Source organism: Stegastes partitus, unplaced genomic scaffold, assembly GCF_000690725.1.
Source record: "Stegastes partitus isolate 25-593 unplaced genomic scaffold, Stegastes_partitus-1.0.2 Scaffold796, whole genome shotgun sequence".
Lineage (NCBI taxonomy): Eukaryota > Metazoa > Chordata > Actinopteri > Pomacentridae > Stegastes > Stegastes partitus.
The window spans coordinates 18500-41636 of NW_007578527.1; the positions used below are offsets into that span (position 1 = coordinate 18500).

Below are 23137 nucleotides of genomic sequence, written 5' to 3' on the forward strand. Positions count from 1 at the left end.
ACATAAGCTACACAATGCCAAGAGTCTGATGGTTTTGTAATGATTGGGGTTACTTAGTGTCGCACCCTGGTGTCATTTTGATTTTAATGAGGGTAAACACAGTGGACGGTGATATGTAATGGCACTGTGCCTCGGCACGACACTTCTCTAATCAGATGCTGCTCATTTATCAATATGTGTCCTGTTGCCTTCAGATGCTGCAGGGATTTAATGAACTGAAGGAAGAGAGTTTCAGCAAGTATAAAGCAGCTTGGACAACAGGTACTATTAGGATCACTCATATGAATGTACAGATCAATGCAGACTGATTTAACTGCGATTTTCGATACATCTACTGGCTGAGGAGTGATTTTACATTTAAAGTATAAGTTTGCCACCCCTGTGCATTTGCTCGAAGATTATTTTATTTGGCAGAAGCAGAGAGAAAACACAAGAGTTATTTTTATATAGATTTTGAATACTGGGTACATGATTTGTCTTTCTGAAAAGAAGTTGGCACTCCTTGGTGTTGTTTGGTTTTCAAGTCCAAGCTTTGGGGTGTGTTTGGGCTCATTATCCTCCTACAGTATGAATACTTCTCCCAAAAAATGCAAACCAGAAGGTGGAGCCTGTCTCTGAAGGATGGAGTGCTACTTGTCCTTGGTAAGGTTGAAGTTGATTCAGTACAGGCCCAACTCCAGAGGAGCAACGGACTTGAATATTCCCAGCAGCATGTTTTATTGTGAGTTTAACTGACTGTGGTATCATTGGCTCTCGCCTGCCAGTCTCCTTACATTCACACTTCTGTTACTGACACGAATCCTGAACTGGGATTCATCAGTAAATAGGACTTATTCCACTATCCACTGTGAAACACTGCTATGTTTTAGCCTACCAAAAGCATTTGTCGCTTTTTCCCTCTTGTGGAGAGGTTTAGAGACACAATCAAATGTTGTTTGACTGCTGATGTTGATCTAGAAATAAAGCAGATCCTGAAATATTTCTCCATTTTTCATGACAGAACTTCTTGTGTTAGTAAATGTTTCGAAATCCTCAAACTTTATGATTGCATTCATGTATTTATTTTATTAGTGTATAGGGGGGGGAAAGTTTTTGAAATTGCACGTGATATGTTGGATGTGTAGGAAAATTAAGAAAAAGTTAGTCTCTGCTGGAAGTCTGCGGTAACTTCTTGCATTGTTAATGTGCTGACGACTGCCTGCAGGTAAAACATGAGGTTGATGAGAAATTCATTAGCAGGTAAACAGAGACAGGTCTCCAGGTGGTGTTGTTTTTATGTCTGTCTGACAACAGCATAGAGTTAGACATGGCCAGAGATGAGTCATGTTCAGTTTTTAGCTCACACAGAAGATCTCTTCCTCTAACAGACTGTTGCAGCCTGCAGACTGAATTCACACATACAAACAGGCACACGCTCAGATAATGAAACTGGGATGTATTAAGTGCCGACAGAGAAGAGGTCACAACCTCACTGGGGGTCATCTGGTCATGACTTCGGGTGCAGTTGATGGACTTCATGTAAAACACAATGACTGATAAATTTGCTTTCAGATCACAAATGAAAACGAACACGTTTGCAGAGTGTGAAAGTGCCTTTAGTGTAAATACTAGAAAACAAAAAAAACCTATGTGATATGTGTATCCATAAAGTTCACACTACTTAGATTTGTTAAAGTTCTCACATAAATGCAGGCGTCACCTCCAGACAGCAGCAGGTTAAAAGGGTGCAGGTTGTCCTTACGAACTGTGGGAGATTTGTCCACAGTGAAGCCAGAGGCCACCACCACATCCTGCAGGGAAACACAAGATGCATGGGATTAAAACTGGGAGAGCAGAGAGCGATAAATATACATCCTTCTTCCCAAAGGGAGGGGCAGATTGAAGCAACAGATGTTGCATCCTGAGAGACGCTAAGCAAGACGTCACAACAAGCTGCCTATGATAAGCTGGTGTGTGAAAAGTGAAGATTGTCTTTTGTTTGGCGTGTCAGCTGCCCCCGAGATGGCTTTAAAGCCTCTGCTCAGGGCTGACAAAGGGACAGCAGATAGTCTGAATAATCACGTTACAGAGACACACAGCCTGACAAGACCTCTGTGATCCATAGCTGAGCACAGCAGCTCAAGCTGCAATGACTTCCTGCCTTCACCAAGCTTTACAGGGCTTTGAGTTCTATCAAGACGCCACTGTAGGGAAACCAAAAACACAGTGAGATACTGCTAAGGAGGATTATCCCTGATGTGTTCACTGTCTCCACCCAGGACACAAACAGATTCAACTCTGTAAACAACATCAGAGATGCTGCTGTGTACAGATGTGTCAGTATCCGAGTGGACTGAGAGTGTCACTGTGAGCTAAAGCAACAATGATTCTCAGTCACTTTGTTCAGATTAAGAGAGCTGTAGAGCTACTTTGAAACGTCACACCTGAGCCCTGATACATGAAAATACAAGCTGCGTGAACAGAGCAACAGCGTTCACCATCATCTATTCAGTGGATTAAACTTTTGCAATTTTTATGTTTTGTCTGAGACTAGCTGAATGCAAGCTACACTGTTTCACCACCGACTGACTGATTTTATGTCTTAAAGGTCCCACACCATGGCCCTGTTCAGCAAATCTATCAAACTATCACATTTTCTCACAGTAAGTTTTTTTGCCTTTTTAGTGCAAATACTGCAAAGATGGTTCATTTTACAATAACTGTATAACCCTGTATTCTAGGGCTCTTCTAAATTAACCGTTTTCATGAAAAACCAAGGAGCTGCTGCTGTTAACTTTTAAAGTGTTAAAGAAATCAATTGTTCTTGTTTGGAGAGAAGGGAGCTGTTGTGATGCAGTTGCATGTTTTTTTTCATTTGAAAAAAGTCTGTATTCATCCAGAATTTATAGCAAATCGTCCTACTTAAACTAGTCAAACAACTTCATTCCAAAAATAGATGTCAGTGATTAACTATGGTTGGAAGGTTTGTTAGATCTAAGCCAAAATCAAAGTGTATCTTTGTCAAACCGGTTACCAGAAATGCAACAGATGAGCAAATAACATTAAAACTAAACTAATATTGGGGTTTTTTGTTTAGTTTTTTTCCTCAGGGTAAATGAAATAAATACTCAAACACCGATAAATTCTCCTTTATCACAACATCTGTCTCATTATTGTAGTTTTTCCACTCGTCACTATATACAACCACCAAATAAAATGGTTCAGATAATAATATAGAATAAACTGCCAGTGTTGACTGTTTCACTGATTTGTTTGGAAGCATAGAATATTCCATTACTTCAAACCATCAGGGGCTTAACACTATGCAAATTAATTTATCTCATTCTACAGATTAATGTTGTGCTCATCAGCAAATCAGATGAATCATACTCATCTCATTGCCTTACTCAAATCACAGGGTTTATGATCCAGAAAAAAAACATTTCCACTGACACACTTTCCAAACAGCCAGATTTTGTTTTTAATGAAAATACCATAATGCAGTCTAAATGGCATCTCATGAATATTCATTACTAAAAGCCTTTCAACCTGTTCTTCGTGCAACCCTGTGGGGCTGTAAGCACCCAGCGCCAACAGAGAAACTTCTCAAAACTCCTCTCTGTGTGGCAAAAACATGTTCTCTAAATGCATTTATTTTCTGATTTAAAAAAAACAAAACAACATATAACCACCATAAATTGAACAGATGAGTCCAAGCAGAATTACGGGTTTGGGGTTGACAATTCTAAACCGAGCATCTGTCTTCATTTAGCGGGACACAGCCGATGCATCATAAAAGATAATTAAAACAACAAATGTTTACTGTTGGAGAGCTGACTGTCATTGTACTTAGATTAAACATTACACATTATACATCAGCCTCCAATGAGGGTGGAGGTATCTGTTCTACAACACATCGTATGGTAAAATTAGTATCATGTACAGCCTTAATACTAACATACGAACTAATAACAAAACAGGGTGACGTTCTTCTGATTACTCTTCTATCTTTTAAATATTAACCGTCAAACTGTAGACAGGTATGTTGTATTTTCCAGTTCAATCTCATTGTAATGATGGTGTGGCTGAGTAGCATTTTCTTTGATATTGGAGGGTTATGATGACAATAGCTCTGCAAATTAAGATATACTGGAAGCTGATGAAGTCAAAGAGTGGGAGAACTGTCAGGTAACAAGGAAACCACCAGGCTTTGTTAACACTCAGGTGACACAGAGGAGAGAAAAGGAGCAGAAAATAACCTGAACTGTAAACTGAATTTAGCAGTCACGCACACATCAGTCAGCATAACAACATCATCCCAATCCACACTTTTTCACCGCAGCATGTGATACAGGATTCATGGATGAGGTGTGAACACGATCTAAAGATGTACTTCAGAAAAACTGCTGTCAGCACTTGTTAAGTTTAAAAAAAAAAACCCTGATGTAACACTAATCCTTAATTAAAAAAGCCACCAAGATTGCTGTAGCTCTACGCATCGTTTTGTTTTTAAGCCTGAAGTCAGTCTTGGCTGTGTTGCAGTCAAGTAAGAATCTGGGTTGCCAATGAAATCAAAATGTGAGGGATACCTCCTTAAACAGTATTTATTTTTGACAGTTGGGTCAATATTTGTGCAATACTTCGAGTACCGTAAATTCCGGACTACAAGCCGCTACTTTTTTTTACACGCTTTAACACTGTGGCTTAAACAATGATGTGGCTAATTTATGGATTTTTACGAGTTTTATGAATTTGCCTCGAGATGAAAGTGACATTGAGAGTGACAACAAAAGAGGCTGTGTCCGAAATCACCCCCTATACAATACATAGTGCACTGTATAGGGTGTTCGCCATTTTGTAGTGCTGTCTGACTGTTAAGTTAAAAAATGTTACACCCTATATAGTGCACTCAAAATATCCCACAATGCAACATGAAAAGTAGTGTATAGCCGATGGTCACTAACAAAGCAATATGGGCCATCATGCATTGCGCTAAAGGAAACGCAAACTAGACGAACGAGAGCAAGAACTTGTCATTAAAATGGAAGTAATTTCCCGTTTACCTGTTTCTTAGATGGGTTACATGAGACGGCGGCGTGCATAGACGCAGCAGCCCCTTTGGGAGTCCACTCTACAAAACTTACAGCTGAGAGAATTTGCTGGACATCAGGGTAATGAACGTTAATAAAATTGCGGCGGCCGGTTGTGATGTGGACATACTACACCAACACGGAGTCTGATCGGAAACCACGCCGGCAGTTACCCGAGAGAGAAGAAAGCGCAAGTGGTACAAACATAAACTAAGGAGGAGGAAGAGAGCTAAAGGCTAACCCCTCCAGACCAGCAGGATTGTCGCTCCTACTCTCCAATGTCCACTCCTTCGACAACAAGCTGGACGAGCTACGTTTTCTGGTAGAAACCCGCAGAGAGTGGAGGGACTGCTATGTGTTTGTTTTATCAGAAACATGGCTTCATGACAACATCCCAGACTGTCACAAAGCTGGAGAGGACGACATCTTTCTGTGCGGACAGACAGACAGCTCTGAATTTTTCCAGAGCTGCTGCAGGAGCAGGACACTGAACATTGTCAGGGACTCCTTAGACCCTCTCCATAAACTGTTTGAACTGCTGCCATCAGGTAAACGTTTTCAGAGCAGTAAGTGAGTGATTTAACAACTGAAGTCATGCTGAGGCTGTTGAAGACGACTTCAGTGGTTTTAGTGCACAGGAGGAAGATGAAGATAGCGATCAATGACTTTTCCTGGTAGGCTACTGTATTTTTTATTTTTTTAACCAGCCATGTTACAGGCACTGTTCAGAAAAAAGCATTTTCGGTACGTATTTGTGGAGGTTACCAGCTCGTACTTAATTAAAAGTTTTAAAAAATCTTTCTATGTAACATCTTTCTGTATAAATATCTCACGTTACAACGTGGACACCTTATTGACAAGTTCGGCCTATATATGTACAAAATTTGCTTTCTTATTAAAGTTAGTGGGTGCGGCTTATATATTTCGGTGCTCTCAATAGTCCGGAATTTACGGTAACTGTAGTCTAAACTGTCACTGAAATTTAAAAAATATTCTTTTAAGAAGCAATTTCACATGATTTGTTTTGCACAGAGATACACTTGTAATGTTGAATACAATCTTTTTTCTTTTGTTTTTTTAAGTGTCCCATTAGAAACCCTTTAATTCTTGTTTGTTGATTGTGGTTTAACATCATATCTTTGATGACTCAGAGAACCAACCTCCAGATTGACAGCTTCACTGAAGTTCTTGGCCAGTTCTCCGAAAAGGACGACGTTGATGGACAGATTCTGAGACGAGGCTTTGGGCACAGAGTCTTCTTCTGAAAAGCACACACAGAACATGCCTTTAAACTGGACAGAGTAGAGATGAAGATTCAGAATAGGTCATTTATGGCAGACAAATGTTTATAGCCATGAATGTAGGAAAACTAAATCATCATAATTAAATGTGTTGCATAGTTTCTGGAATCCAATTCATTTTAAATGATGAGTTGATCATTATAAAATGAAGTAGCAATAATATGACTATTTTGATAATCGCTGTGATTTTCTTGGTCTCATTGAACACCTTTAGAATTGTGATTGATTGCCAGACAAGGTCTTTGTTTTGTCGCCCCGGCTCTAGTGAGTTGTGACGGCTGTTTTTCACTGTTTTCAGACACTTCATCGACCAAAACATCAAATATGCATGGATGAAGAATTCAACTTCTAGGGCTGCCACTAACGATTATTTTTCTATCAATTATTCTATCGACTAGTTTATGAATTAATTAACTCGTCTAAATCCCAAATTTTCCTTAAACATCAGCATAATGCTCATTTTATGTTTTTCCGTTTATACAAACAGTGTGTCACTGTATAATGCAGAACGATACAAAATGTACCAGCAAGGTAAATATGAATAACAAGAGGGCTCATTATTTAAGTCAGTAGTCCAACTCCAAAAGAAACTATCAAACCCTTTAACAAAGTGGAAAAGTTAGTCTGTACATGAAACAAAGTAGGACATGGACACAGTAGCAGCTAAACCAACTCCTTTTCCTCTTGTTTTCTATTTGTTCTCTGACTTTGTCGTGGTACAATCTTATACTGCAGTACTATTAAGAACAGGACGGAGAAGGCAGTTCTGACGGCTATACAATGCTATCAGACAGATATTACGTTGATGTTTCAGATACATGTTTAAATTGGCTCGAGTTCCTTCTCTGAACTGGAACCAAATTTTCCTTGCGTACAACAGTTCTCCAAATTGTCTCGACAAGCTCACTACACAAAACTAAAAGAACAGTCTTCCAAACAAGATCACAGTTTTTTAAGCTGTATCTGACTGTTTGCACATTTTTGTTTTGACTTCTGAAAGTTTTGCACATTTTCTGGAGATGTATTCGCAGACATGCAAACACTTTTTAAAAAATCCAAGTGACAGGTTTTTTCCAACACTGTCACTTTTTCAAAAACACACTAATAACAGTTTGTATTGTTTGCTCTTCCACTACCTGATTTAGGTGCCAGATGACCAGATTTATTGCCTGAACAACAGTACAAACAGACATGGTGTCAGATCCAAAGCGCTACCTCATGTTACTTCTCAGATATACACTGAAGATTTTTAATTCAGCCAGATCATTACAGGTTTAATATTATAGAGAATATAAACAAAGAGCGAGACAGTCACAATCACAACGACAAACTCCAACACAGCAGGTTAAACACTGGAACAAAACTGACAAAGTGTGTATAAGCCACGATACAAAAGAGGACGACCTGTTCATTTTTGCAGCTCGAAACACAGACAGGGTGTCACAGAGTTTAAATGAATAAAAACAGGTATGTCACTGCCACAAAAAGAGTCTGAGCTCTCTGTGGCTCTTTAATGAGGCGGCTCGTGGATAAGAAGACAAGACAACAATAAGGCACGCTGGCCGTCTCCTTCTGCCACTACAGCCCAGACTAGCTGAGCAGCTTACACGAACACACACAGTCCAAACAGCCACACAGACACACACCAAAGCATTCTACAACAGAAATCCTGAATTTCTCTGCTGTTTTTTTTGTTTTTTGTTTTTTTTTTGCTTCTTCAGGCTTCTAGTTTTGGTTTTACATCACATTTAAAGTAAGTTTCATGCTCAATAGTGCCACATGGACACATTTTGGATAACACTGGTGTGGGGAGCACGGAACAGCAGTACAGGCCGACTACAAGAACAGTCAGTGAATGCAGGTCATTTTAAATAAGCAGGAGAAAAAGTAACTTTCATAAAAAAAGCTGCAAAAAAAAGAATCTCAACGCCTCCCCTTTTATCAACTGAATCAAGCACTTTGAACTAATGTTCGATTTAGAATCAAACTGTGTCATCAAAAATCAGAACACACGTCTTTAGTGAAAAGTTGAGTTCCTAGAACATCTACTTCGTAACATTTAGGAACTTTCCAAGGATTTACACACTGGACCTTTGCCTCCTCACCGTCACACAGCCATTGTGTTGAAGCAAAATAAATGAAAACAACATCGACTTCCATTTAGACGCTGGTTCTGCAAGTAGACATGCAGAAAGAGTAAATGGGTTTCTCCTGTTTCCCTGGGAAAAGTTCCTCCAGTGGAAATGCAGCCTTAGACACACAGTTGTAAGGCCACGTTTCGGTTTCCCTGGCTTTCAGATGGTAATGTGCTGCTACTTTTTACTTCATGAACGAGAAGATGAAAGAAATGTCAGTTGATGACAACTCTAAAGCTGAGAAATGTTAAACTTTGTCATATCAGTCAGCACCATGGGTTCCTCTGAACAAGGATCTAAAATAAAGCTAACTGACACCTACAAAGCAGGGCAATGCTATTAAAAAAATATCAGAGCACTTCCACCTTAAAATTTCCACTGTCCAAAATGTCACTAAAACGCAGGCAGAGGGAAATGTGGAAGTCACGACAAGATAAAGCATAAAGCTATACAATCTAAAAGAACTCAAAACAGAAGCAAGCAGGCAGCAGCTTGGACCGAATTCAGGTACAAATGAAAAGCTGATACAAACACAGAGAAAAACACATTTGAGCTTTACCTTGGATGACAGTCTTCAGGATAAAGTTGTCAGGTGCTAACGACACCAGCGGCCCTTTTTGAACCACTCTTCCCTGCAATAGGAAAAATTAAAACATTCAACTTGAAGATGAACTGAAAAGCATTTAACTCTGACAGAAGCTCTGCTGAGTTCCACTGAGGGCCTGTCAACCGATCAAAGCCACGTCAGGAAACCGAGCAGTGTTGATAAGTGCCTTGGGGAAATGAGCTTCAAGACAGAAGGTGATTATTTTGCTGCTTTGGTTTTCATTAATATATTCCTGCAATGTTCTAATCAAGAACAGGAAAACACTCTAACACACACAAAAAAAGAACTAGGAGGACGAACAGATGGAGGCAGGTGACAGATGAATGAAAATGGAGAAAATACATAGACATCAGTGAAGAAAATAAAAAAAAAGAAAAAAACCTTGAACTGTGCAAAGAAGATGTGGCTCCTACAGCAGGCTGCACAGAACATCTTTCAGCTTCTTAAAGTGACTGTGCTTCATAGTGTAATGACTGCACATCTCAGTTTACATACACTTGGAAAGACCACATATAGTGCTTAACAATTGTATTAGACCATCACCCAGTGTAAGGTTGATGCCGCAGCTGCCCTAAATTAACAGCACTGGTAATTACCAACATCATTTGTTATGTTTCTGTAATGGTAATACACCAGTATGTAGAAGCTCTTTAACCCAAATCATATGAAGACATATGAAGAAAACTTTTTTTGTTGTTTGCTTGAGATAATATCAAACTGAAGTTGAGTGGATTTGACTCAGTAGAAATGACATGACAAAAAATAAAGATAACTTAAGTTTGATTGATATTGTTTCAGGTAGGCAATGGAAAAGTGGGTTTTCTGAAGGTTTGTGAAGATGGAGTTTTCTGTTTTTGCAAATGAACTCATATATCTGACTGTAAGGTTGGCGGTTCGATCCCTGCCCCCTCCACAGTCGAAGTGTCCTTGGGCAAGACACTGAACCCGAAGTTGCTCCCAATGGCAGGCGAGCGTCTTGCGTGGCAGCTCTGTCATTGGTGTGTGAATGGGTGAATGAGAAAACATTGTAAAGCGCTTTGAGTGCCACTACGGTAGAAAAGCGCTATATAAGTGCAGTCCATTTACCATTTAATGCTAATTCTAAATCTAATTATTATTGTTATCCATGAATTTTCTAATTTACCGTTTTACCAAAGAAAATGATGAATTATCAGAGAAGCGGCTCAAATTTGGGGATGAAGAGGAGAATTCAGTTTGAAATTCCTCATTCCTGTTCAAAATGATAAAACACTGAGCGCTCGAATTAAAGTACTTCATGATGCTGGATGGTCTCTGAGGCAAATAGGAAAAAACATAAAGTGTTCTCACAGTGTGGTCAAGTATGCTTCCGAGTCAATTGCTGAGACTGGTACTTAGAAGATGCACCAAGGAAGAGGCGGGAAACGAAGGTTAACTGACGCAGATGTCAGACACCTCAAGGTTTTATGTACTTGCGACAGAAGGACACTGAACTGCTGATGACTGGAAGAAGGTAGTCTGGACGGATGAGTCCATGCTTGAACTGTCAGCATCATCGTGTTTATGTTTGCAGAAAAGCTGGAGGACGTTCTGATGCCAGATGCGTTGCACCCACAGTGAAACATGGTGATTATGGTATGGGATTCCATTTGTGGAAACGGCGTGGGCAAATTAGTGTAAATCGACGGTACCATGAACAAGACTGTCTACCACAACATCTTAGTGCATCATGGAATCCCTTCTGGACTGAATCTGATTGGTCGTGGGTTTGTACAACAAAACAATGACTCCAAGCATACTTTAAAGCTGTGCAGAGACTACTTGACCAAGAAGAAGGAATCTGGAGTTCTGGAACTGATGGACTGGCCAAGTCAAAGTCTGGATTTGAAGCTTATTGAACAAATTTGGGATGTAGTAAATTCAAAGACTGATTGCACAAAAGTTTATTCTAGAGCTAGTTTGTGGTAACAGTTAGAAACTACTTGGAACTCAATAACAAAAGAGACTGTCGACAAGTACATAAAAACAATGCCAGCAAGAATGCAAGCTGTTGTCAAGGCCAAAGGAGGTCATATTATTACAAGTGGAAAAAGGACGCTTTAGTTGTTTCAGTTTGTCATTTGGCAAATAAAACACAATAGCATTTTCAGTTTTAAAATAAGTTTGGAAAGGTTTCTGAAATATTTACTTTTTTTGTTGTTCTTTTCGTTGTTTTTATGACAGGTGGTCTAATAAATGTGTTAAGCACTGTATCATGGCAGTCTTGAGTTTTCAAGGACTCTTATGACTATGAAGTTTACTAAAAATGAATCTGAAAAACACGCATCTTTGTCATAAAAAACAATCATGGTGTTTGTTTGTTTTATCGATCAATTAAAGGTCTTCTGGAAATGAAATAAATATACAGCAATGATAATATTTGGTTAAACATCCCTTAGCCTGGTACTTTTGGTAGCCATCTACAAACTTCTGACAAGCTACTGGTTCTGTCTCTGAGTGCTCCTCTTAACAAGTTTAGGTCCGAACTGTGGGCAGACCAGTCTAAAACCTTAATTCTCTGAACTAAGAATTTCTTCACAATTTTAGATGTGGGTTTTGGGTCGCCATCTTGTTGGAACACCCAGCTGCATCCAAGATCCCACCTTCTTGCTGCTGATTTTAGTTTTCCTGAAGAATTTGGATGTAATCTTCCATCTTCATTATTCCACTTACTTTGCATAAAGCACCAGCTCCCCTAGCAGCAGAACAATGCCAGAGCATAGTAGTACCACCACCATCAGGTTTGACAGCAGGTTTGGTGTTCTTAGGGTTGAAGGCTTCACCTTTTCTCCTTCAAACATATTACTGTTCTTAATTTTGGTTTCATCTGAGCACAAAACTTTCCTCCAGAAGACCTTTCTTTGTCCATGTGATCATCAGCAAACTTCAGTCAAGCCTTCATTTGCTGCTTCTAAAGGAAGGCCTTCCTCCTTGCATGGCGCTTCTCAGCCCATGGCTACTTAAAACACACTTGAATGTGAGCAAGGACTTAACTTCAGCAGCTTCTAATTTACTGCGGACCTGCTTTTTTTGTGATTCTTGGTTGTTTTTTGACCATGCTGCCCAACTGTCTCTCGGCAGCAGGTGATGGCTTGTGTGTCATTATTTTCTGTAAATACTATGATTTTTAATGCAATTTGTGTATCAATATTTACAGAACACCACACAGGCATCATTCCAAACATTATGCTGATGCAGCCGTAATGTTGAGACTTCATGAGTTGTGCCTCAAGAGGAAGGTTCACTCTACTGGAGCAGGGCAACGTGAGCTGTTATTATTAGTATTTTGATGGGAAATTAAACTTAGACATAATGGAGTCAATCAATAAACACATTCATAACCACAATACTCCGTACACTACATCAGTTGTAAATGATTTGAACAGACCTGGAAACAAAGCACTGCCGTAGTCAAGTCTATTTGTGCTAAAAGCACGCAGACGTCTGTGGAACTCTGAGAGGAAAGAAAGGGCTGACCTTGGCAATATTCTTTACATGCTGTTCTAGTTATATTGCCTCCATGTGGCTGGATAGTTCCATCAGAGTGTACCTTAAGACTTACTGTAGAGAAATATCAGTGTCATCAGTCTTCTTTAGAAATGAAAAGCCCGGGGCGCCGCTATAGCTCACCTGGTTGAGCTGGCGTCCCATGTGCAGGGCTACAGTCCCGATGTGGAGGTCATGAGTTCAAATCCTGCTCATGGCCCTTTCCCACATGTCCTCCCCCTCACTCTTCTCCCCCCACTTTCCTGTCTCTCTCTCACTGCTCTAACCAACAAAGGCCAAAAAAATAACTTTAAAAAAAGAACTGAAAAGCCCTTCTGATAATCGACTTGCTGTGAACAAACCTTGACTATTTTGTTGGTTAAGTTGGTGCTGGTGCTGATGAGTGAGATGGAAATCCTGGTCAGGTGTGCTGGTACCTGTGGGCCCGTCCCCTCCAGCAGCACGTGGAAAGGCATGACGTCAAGGTGACCTGACAGACAAGAATCAAAAATTAAATCAATACTGTGCCATCACACATAAAACCAATGGTGCCACCAGTGAAACAACTGAAAACATGCAGCCCCTGTTAATCCACTTTAGACATCCGTCAACATCAGCGGTTTCAGGCTTTATTCTGTCACCTGTCCAGTACACATCACACATGGCTGCTGACAGACACTGATCCAACCTGTGATCTCTGGTATGAAGTCCAGTTAAACCTCCCACCACATACAGCTCATTACCAGAATAAACATCTGACAGGAAACACCAGATCTATGTCGACAGCACAACGGGAGGGTTAAAGTCTATGAGGCATTTCAGATAGAAACCCAGGAAAGTGTTGGCCATGTTCCCAGCAGGTAGCACGTTGCTTCCTGCCAGAGCTTGTTAGTTTGATTTCGGGCAGATTTGACTGGCGAGTCGCTCGGTGGTACCTCGCTGACCAAGGATGGCAGAGCAGGAACAGCCTGCGAGGCAGTAGAGCTGTTCAGTCGACCGTACAGTCAGCTGCTCAGTCAGGCAGACAACCCAGCCAGGGAATAAACTAAATCAAATAAACCTCTCTGATTTAGACCAGAGGGGAGGAGCTGGAGGCCTGAATTAGAGCAGGATGAGTGATTCATTCATGAGGTTAGAGTTGCTCTGTGGTTTACAGGCTCACCTACACCTGCAGCTTCATCAGTCTGGACTCCACAGCTGCAGCTCATCCCGCAGATCAGTTCAAACTCCAAAATTATTCTGTCATCTCAGTGTCACTGATTTACGCTGCACACCAGTAAAAACATGTACAAACTCTCCTTAGTGACTGCACACAGAGGCTAGAAAAAAAACTGCTGAGTATCAAAAGGTGATGCCAAATGTCAGATTAAATTAAATTCATAATCTCAAAAAAACCTTTGCTAAGGCAAGCAAAAGAAAAACAAAATCTTCATGTGTGTATTTACATGTATCCTATATTCAGAAAAAATGCCAGTAAGTAAACTCAAGGACATTCAGAAATACACTGACAGTGTGACAATACAAGGTGCCAGCTATAGAAATGCACTGCAGATACAGAATAGAGTTGTGCTGTAATAAAAAACAATATGAGAACAGTAATTGCAAAACATATTTTAAGGTTATATTTCAGAAATCTTAAACATGAAGAAAAAATCCCCAAAAGTGTTTGATATCTGACTGATAACATCTTATTCTACTGTTTACATCCTTATATCATCCTCAGGGTCCCCAGTTAGAGCTGAAAATGACAAGCTGATAATGGTACCTAAAGGGTTTCAGATAAATCACTGGTAGACATTTGTTAGCCTCAGAACTTTGTGAATCCTGGTATTTAGCCAAAGGACAACTAACCCTGGCCAGTCTGGATGGCATACTGTAGCACAAACGTGTAGTGCCAATGAATCTGGCCAGAGACTCCTACGTTTCTGTGTTGAGGTTATTATTTATAAAAAAATCTTTAAAATTTTGATTTACAGCAAGGAAAAGTAGCTCCTTCAGCTCTGCATCTTCATTAAAGCTGCCTGGCCTCACTACATCCTGCGGGCACTGTTACAAAAACAACCTGCATGATAGAATCTTGACATATGGACCGGTAGGATTTTATCAATACACAGGGCAGCCAGCTGAGCTGCAGTGTCCTGTCGTTGGTTTGTCAGTTTCCCTCAGACTGAGCTGAGAGTAGAAGTCCTCCCCGCAAAACTACAACACAGAGCCCACCAGTCGGCTGTAAGCGGTCAGCTGATCCCCGCAGTGGGACAGAAGCTGATCCCTGCCAAATGTCAGCCAGGCCACCCCGAGCAGACGGCGGCCTTCCTGTTTCTCCAAGCGTCACTGAAACCCACTGCTCAGCTGCTCCGGGATGCTCATTAGCTCAGAGGGTAACTCAAGTTCATCCCAACAACATCGCTCATGACGACGGGAGAGGCTGCGCAGGGACACTGGATGGGTCTCCCAATACCAGCCCACTGTTGAACCATGGCCGCAGTATGGCTGTTAGGACAGCAGACCAGACACGACTACTTGGGTGAGAGGATGCTCAGTGGTCACACAGACTGAAATATGACTGACATGTTCCCCTCAGAGGCCAAGGTGACCTACTGAAGGATGACTAAGCCAAACAATGCATCCTGACCAGCTTGGTGAGTGCAAGTCACATGAATAAATGCCTTAAATATTCATTTATAAATAGTTTTATTTCAAAGTTATTACAAACCATCAATCTCTGGCTGCAGCCTTTCTGTTTAATAGCAATCCAAACTGAATATTTTGGGGTGTTGGCCTGCCTGACAAAACAAAGCATGGGCACACACACCTTTTAAATTCAAAACCATAGACCTCAGTGTGTGATAAAGGTAAAGCTGTATGCTGTCGTAAATTGTAACTAAAAATCTAATGACACAGGGAAGCTTAAGCAATGAATTCCAAACTTATGGGATGCCATATGAAATCCTTCTGCAGGCTGGATCTGGCTCTTAGGCTGGTGTTAGCCTGGTTCTCTAAATGAGACATCAGAGGAGACTTGAAGCTGCTGAAATGAAAATCTTTCTAATGATAATGTGCAAACAATATGACAATGTGAAAGTAGTGATGAAGCTACAGGGAATTATCAGTATAATCTTTAGCTTCTTTTGGCTTTACAGAGATTTACAATGGGTTATAGCTCGCTGTTTGACGGCGTTTTGGTTTCCTCTTGCAGCATCAGTGTCTTTTTAGCTTCAGTTCCAATGGATATTGTTTCAGCATTGACTTTGCGCCATAAAAACATGACTAAAGGCAATATGTCTCAAACGCACAATGTTACAACTGCTCTTGCGCTCGATACAAAAACAAAACTCAAATGGTTTTAATTTTCCATACCCTAATGTAAAAGAGAAGCCTGTCAAATAGAGCAAAATGTACTCCAACTGAAGGGTTCTTGGATACACATTCTCACTTTATTGAAACAAGATGTCCATGTCAATTTATACATACCCCTGGAAGTTAACATTTATACAAAATCAACCCTCATCATTGTAGAAATATTCTGTCTTTCCAAATAGAATTATTTAAGTCATCTAAATAAATATCACAATATATATTGCAAAAAAAAAAAAAGAACTTGTCAGTTTTTACAATACCATGCAGCCCCACCACAGACACAGAGGGGCAGCTGTATACGCACTAAAGAATCACTGTTTCAAAAAAAGTACTTTAATGGAAATTGATTTTAAAAATAACAATAAAATAATCAGAAAAGCAATGAATATTGCAACTTATCATCAGTCGACCCCTTGATATAACCTTTGTAACAGTGGCACCAAAAATGTTGAGGTTCCAAAGTAATTGCGCAGATACACATGAGGTCAAACCAACTGAATAATGTGTAATTGTTAAATAATTACATCCTGAACGGTTTCCCTCAAGACCAGGTAAAGACTAAAACAAAGCTAAAAGGTAGTGACTTAGACTAACCAGTGGACACAAATGTGACTGTAGATAAATATGAATTGTATATTTCCTGTATAATTGAATGATGCGTGAAGTTTGCTAACAGATTCACCATCAACTTGAACTTCTGCTCAAGAGAAAACAGAAAAAGCTGCGTTCAACATCTCTGTTCAAACTTTCACACTGGTTGCGTGCTGACAATGTGCCACACATTTTCTGTTTTCCTCTTCCTGCCTCCTTGTTTTTCTGGTCTATTAAAATATGTAGACTCTCTGGTTTCTGGTGTGTTTTTATCCAACTGTCAATCCAAATGTAGTGAAGATTTTACCAGAGTTCCCACAAAACATGCACAGGAATTAAAATGTTTCCAATACACTATATGGAAATTAGGAGCTAAGCGCATTAAGACAAACATCCAGTCAGGTTCCATTAAAGCACTGCAGAAGAAAAGGCGAGAACAGTTAAAATGGTACCGTAAAACCTCAAAAAAAAAAAAACAGAGGGAGAAAGACGGGGATATCATTATTCAGACATACGTCACTGGTTGACACCTTCAGAGGGCACACAAAGTTAATGCACGGATATTAAAAGAAACAGCTCTGCACGTTGTATATAACCCTCTACCGTCATCCACTGAGGAAACAAACCAAACTTGCATATATAATTGCTGTTTTACAATCTCCAATTTTCCAAAGCACACTCATTAATTACGGACAGAGGTGAACTCCATCACGCGCAGCCCAGCCCGGCAACCTGAAGTTTCATTTTCTACCACATAAAACCTCCAGATGCCACAGGCGTACGCTTCAGCAGCTCTACCTATTGAAATGAAATAAATAAATAAGTCACACAGCCCAGCAGGTGATTCCAGGGGTTTTTATCAGGTCAGGAGCAGCTTGTGAGTGCTGAACGGATGGAGTGTGTCGAGGGAGAGACACACTGCGGCGCTCAAAGAACCCCATTTATTAAAACCATTTAAAACCACACTTCAGTACTGAGTCACTGGCTCTCTGTGGACTAGAGAAGAAAAACACAACTAATAGAGAGACAGACAGATCCTGAGCGCATCTACTCCTACTGTCTCACATCCCATAATACACTTTGTCTCCAGAAAAATACAGCTTCTCATCACACTACACAGTATGTAGCCTGGTTGCAGGTGTCAGAGAACTGAATAAACCTTCTCTAATCGATATTTTTCAAATGAACAATGGATGAAATGACTTTGCATCATGTAAAAGTAGTGTTGCTAATTGTACGGTTTGCTTTATGAAGTTCTTTAGCTGAAAACCAAACAGCAGAGAGACACAATTAGAGACAAGCTAGTGAGTAAAGTGAAACGTTTAACAGCCAACGTGTCAGATATTCTTCTGAAGTTGATGGAGACCAACTACAAAACAAGTGACTAGTCAAGGATTTAACTGCAAGTATTTGGAGAGTATAATAATGGAAGTGTCGAGGTACAGCTTTAAAATGTGAGCCAGTCAATATAGAAGGAACAGTACGGGACATACTGTACATCCCTTTCACCATACAGAGTCCAAACTTCCAGAGTTAATCAGTAAGTTAACAGATACACATAAATCCATTGTCCATTTTCTTCCATTTATCCTGTGTCGGGTTACAAGAGGCAGTGGGCTAAACAGAGGGCATTCCAGATGTCCCTCTCCCTAGCAACACTCTCTAGCTACTCCTGGACGAACACATGTAGTCAAATAAATTATTGCGTTTAATATTGTGTGGAAAATCCTTTACAGTCAATGACTGACTGAAGTCTTTGACCCAGAGACATCAGTCACCTCTGCCTTGTCCCTTGTGATGCTCTCCCACCCTCAGCTCTAGTTTATTGTGGGCTCTCTCTGACTTTAGTCTGTTCTTCAGCAAGCAGACTGCAGCTTAGTCAGATTGAGAACAGCTGATTGGCTTGGCCATGTGACCTTTTCCCCTAAAGAGATCTTCGGATGCTTAATATGTTTAGGATTGCTCTGCGAAAATTAAAATGTCTTCAAATGACTTTTGATGTGTTAGTATGAATGTGAACTCCTACAATACTTTTGTATACCTCTGCATCATGTCAGTGTGCCACTTCACTTGGAAGTCACAAAAAACTAAACCATAAGAGAAGCAATAATATTAAACCAATAATGGTTTAGCTCATAAGCTGTTCTTTTTTTTCTCCACACGTTCCTCTAGCATCATTAATTTCTGTCTAATCAGTTCATAGAACTTTGGCTTCCAGTTACTGCCCGCATCAAATTCAAAACACTGGCACTTGCCCACAAAACCACAGTGAGAACAGCTCCCTCCTACCTGAACTCTCTCATTCGGGTCTACACTTCCTCTCGCTCACTACGCTCGATCAACAAAAACCACCTGATACAACCACCACAACAGGGCCCGAGGTCGATAGCTGGACTCTTCTCCTCTGTGGTTCCCCGGTGGTGGAACGAGTTACCAAACTCTGTTCAATCTGCTGACTCCCTCTCAGTCTTTAAGAAAAGACTAAAGACCAGCTCTTCACTGAACACCTTTGCACTCGACAGACTGAAAAATATTGAACAAAAAAATAAATAAATGAAAAAATCCTATTCCCTCCCACACAGCCTGCTATTGGCATCAACGCCCTATCGCACTTGAACTTGTTCTATGGCACTTATCCAGATTGTTTTCTCCTGATTAGATCCTTGCTTGTCTTGTATTTACCCTCAGATGTACGTCACTTTGGATAAAAGCATCTGCAAAATGAAATTGTAGAATTGTAGAACTTTGCTCCATAACCCTACTAGATTTTGTAAACCAGTAAACAGTCAAATGGGATGATAACGCTACTCTGTGTCTGTTGAATGTGAAACCACATATATGCTGGCTAATGATTAACAGTGTCAGCATCTGACAGTGCGTGCTTATCTCAAATTACAATAAACGTAGATTAAAATCAACTGCTAAAGTGAAAAATATTTTTTTCTTTTCATCTTGGTTTATCCAACTCCTCATCAGAAGAGTCTCATATACTTTAAGTATTGCAAAAGAACTGGAGGAGGTACAATGACACACACTGTCTGTGCAGTGGAGATACGTTTTATCCATGCATCCCCACAAATCATCTGTCTTATCTCCTGACCCCCGGGTTAAAACACAGATCCAAGAGCTTTATTTTCTCACACAGTCTGGAGGAGCTTGTGCTGCTTTGGGAATCAGACAAATCCTCCCAGAAGGCAGAGGGAGACGAACTTTCTGTCATCACCGGCAGCTGATAAGAAGAAACTGACACAGGTTCAGTAATGAAAACATCAATGTTGTACACTGAAGGGCAAGACTGAAGTCAGTTGATCACTATAGCTGTAATGAACATACTGATGGGAGCAAGAATGCAGTGTTGCAAGAAGACAGGCTACGGGTTCAGCTCTTATATTCTGAGAAATATAAAAACTATAAAGCTAAAGCACACAAAGCATAGTGGATTCACTCAAACACTATATGTAATGCCTCACAAATCTGCTCCTGCACATCAGACTGCTTCATATTACATGTTTCATGCTGAGCTTCTGGATTCTGAATCTTCTTTTAATGAATTTAGTTGACAGCTACAATTACACTCATTAAAGATGTTAGCTTTGCTGTGCGATGTAGCATCACTGCTCTTTTTCCATGAAGTCTATTTTTTCTGGAAATAGACAGTCACCTATATCAACAAAATAGCAGTTTATGTGTGTGTTGTTAAGGCGTTTCATTCATTAACTGCCCTTAGTTTCTGCAGTCTTCATCCTAGATTCCTACCTTGAGATGGTAATGATTATGTGTTGATCAAATAATTGCTTTAAATAATTTATTTGATCAAAAACATACTACCAATATGGCAGATGACAAGGGACATGAAGTTTAAGGCTCAAAAGATGTATTGCAGATTGGCTGCAGTGCCCAGTTTTACCACAAGGGGGTGACTCTAACTGTTTAATGAGGTGGAGGTACAGGTGTGTTTTCTGACAATATGTAAGGGTCTGTAAAACAAGTGTATCTCCCTGCTGTGAGCAAGAAAAAAACACAAGCTATCCCCTGATGCTGCGGGCCAATTGGTTCGCATGGTCAAGAGTCAACTAAGAATCAGCAAGTCTGTGATGAATCAGAAGCTGCTGGAACACAGGCATCAATGTCCACAGGCAAACTTGTTTTACGTTGAGCTGAGAGGCTGCAGTCCAAGAAAAAAGCCCTTCCTCTAGAAGCAGGACCTTAAAGCTTGACTGAAGCTTGGTGCTGATCACACAGACCAAGGAAAGGCCTTCTGGAGGAAGGTTCTGTGGTCAGATGGAACAAACAAAAATGCTATTTAATCAGTTGAAAATAAAGGTGAGGCCTTTAACCCCAAGAACACCAACCTACCATCAAGCATGATGAAGACACATACAATGCTTATAAAGTACTCACCTCATCCTTTTGTTGCTTTTAGACATGAAATCATGGTCAATATAATTTAGCTTTTTGACAAGAATTTGCAACTCTTTACTATCAAAATGAAGGCATATTTTTACAAACTAATGTCAATTAATTAAAATATTTAGTGTAAAGCAAGTGTTTGCATAAATATTCACCCCCTTTAAAGTGACTGACTTGATTCAGCAGAGGTCCAGCTAGGTAATGCCAGCAGTGTCACAACTAGTGAAATGGAGATTGCCTGAGTGCAGTTGATGTTTCAAGTGATTGTAGTATAAAAGCACCTGTGTCTGGGAGGTCCAGTCTCTGATTCAGCAGTATTCCTACTACAACATGAAGACAAAGAACACCCCAAGCAACTCAGAGAAAAGGTCATTGAAAAGTGTAAGTCAGGAGATGGTTACCATAAGATTTCCAACTCACTGTACATTCCACAGAGTTCAGTTTAATCAATCATTAAGAAATGAAAGGAGCATGGCACTTGTTTAATCTGCCTAGTGCAGACTGTGTTACCAAGCAAGAAGAAGACTGGTGAGGGAGGCACCAAGACACCTACGACCACTCTGAAGGATTTAAAAGCTTCAGTGGCTCAGATTGGAGAGACTGTACATACAACAGCTGTTGCCCGGGTTCTTCACCAGTCGAAGCTGTATAGGAGAATGGCAAAGAGAAAACCACTGTTCAAAAAAAGTTCATATGACACATCGCCTGGAATTCACTCAAAGCCATGTGGGAGACTCCACGGTCAATTGGAAGAAGGTTCTTTGGTCTGATGAGACAAAAATTTAGCTTTTTGGCCATCAGACTAGAGGCTATGTCACCAAACACTGCACATCACCACAAACACACCAACTCTATCGTGAAGCACGGTGGTGGCAGCATCATGAGGTGGGGATGCTTCTCATCAGCAGGCCCTGGAAGGCCTGTAAAGGTAGAGGGGAACATGAATGCTGAAAAACATCACCAAGTCTTGGAGGATAATCTGACTCAGTCTGCAAGAGAACTACGACTTTGAAGTTTTATTTTCCAGCAAGACAACAAGCCCAAGCTACGCAGAAATGATTCAAAGACAACAAGATGAATGTTCTGGAGTGGCCAAGTCAAAGCCCAGATCTCAATTCAACTGAGAATTTGTGGCTGGACTTGAAAAGAGCTGCTCACACCTGATCCGTGAACAACCTGGCAGAGCTTGAGCTGTTTTGCAAGAAAGAATGGAGAATAATCACAGTGTCCAGATGTGCCAGCCTGATTGAGAACTATCCACACAGACTCAGTGCTGTGATTGAAGCCATCCATCCATTATCTATACACCACTTAATCCTCACTAGGGTCGGAGGCTCGAGTCTATCCCAGCTGACTCAGGGTGAAGGCAGGGGACACCCTGGACAGGTCACCAGTCTATCACAGGGCTACACTTAGAGACAGACAACCAAGCACACTCACATTCACACCTACGGACAATTTAGAATCACCAATTAACCTCAACATGTTTTGTGGACTGTGTGGGAGGAAGCCGGAGAACCCGGAGAGAACCCACACTGCACGGGGAGAACATGCAAACTCCACGCAGAAAGATCCCAGTGCCCCCACCAGGACGCGAACCGGCAACCTTCTTGCTGCGAGGCAACAATGCTAACCAACTGCGCCACCTTGCAGCTGAAGTCAAAGGTGCATCTACTAAATACTGACCTGAAGGGGATGAATATTTATACAATCATTAACTTTACCTGATATATTTCTAATTAATAGACGTCATTTTGTAGGGAAAAAAAATCTGTTTTCACTTTGATATTAAGGAGTTTTGGGGGTTTTTTGTTTCTTTTTTTCAAATTCTTGTCAAAAAAGCCAAATTATATTGATCATGATTTCATATATAAAAGTAAAAAAAAAGGATGAAACATTCAAGGGGGGTGAATACTTTTTATAAGCATTGAACATATATCTGCACCAGTTTTAAAAGGTAACTTGTGACAACTTCTCTTCATGATATGGAGTGAAAAGACACCATCTTCATGTAATTTTCTGTGCTGAGAGGCAGATTTTTTTGGGACAGGCTTCTCAAAATTAAAATATTGATGAGCTGCTGACTACAGGCCCTGCAGTGACCTGTTTAATTGGTTTAATAGTGATGATTAAAGGTTTTAATGAGCTTCTATTGGAGCATCA

At 40.4% G+C, this 23137-nt stretch overlaps 1 protein-coding gene across 1 annotated transcript in view; it reads right to left on the reverse strand.

The window, feature by feature from the left end:
* The window catches only part of LOC103364935 (protection of telomeres protein 1-like), a gene marked incomplete at its 3' end in the record, with an annotated part of 45260 nt that overhangs the window by 15232 nt on the left and 6891 nt on the right, over window positions 1–23137 (reverse strand). The window contains exons 2-5 of the mRNA XM_008292234.1: window positions 12979–13106; window positions 9065–9137; window positions 6230–6330; window positions 1683–1790 (exon numbers count right to left, since the gene is read on the reverse strand). Of these exons, the coding sequence (XP_008290456.1) occupies window positions 1683–1790; window positions 6230–6330; window positions 9065–9137; window positions 12979–13092 (396 nt within the window). The remainder of the gene's footprint in view (window positions 1–1682; window positions 1791–6229; window positions 6331–9064; window positions 9138–12978; window positions 13107–23137) is intronic.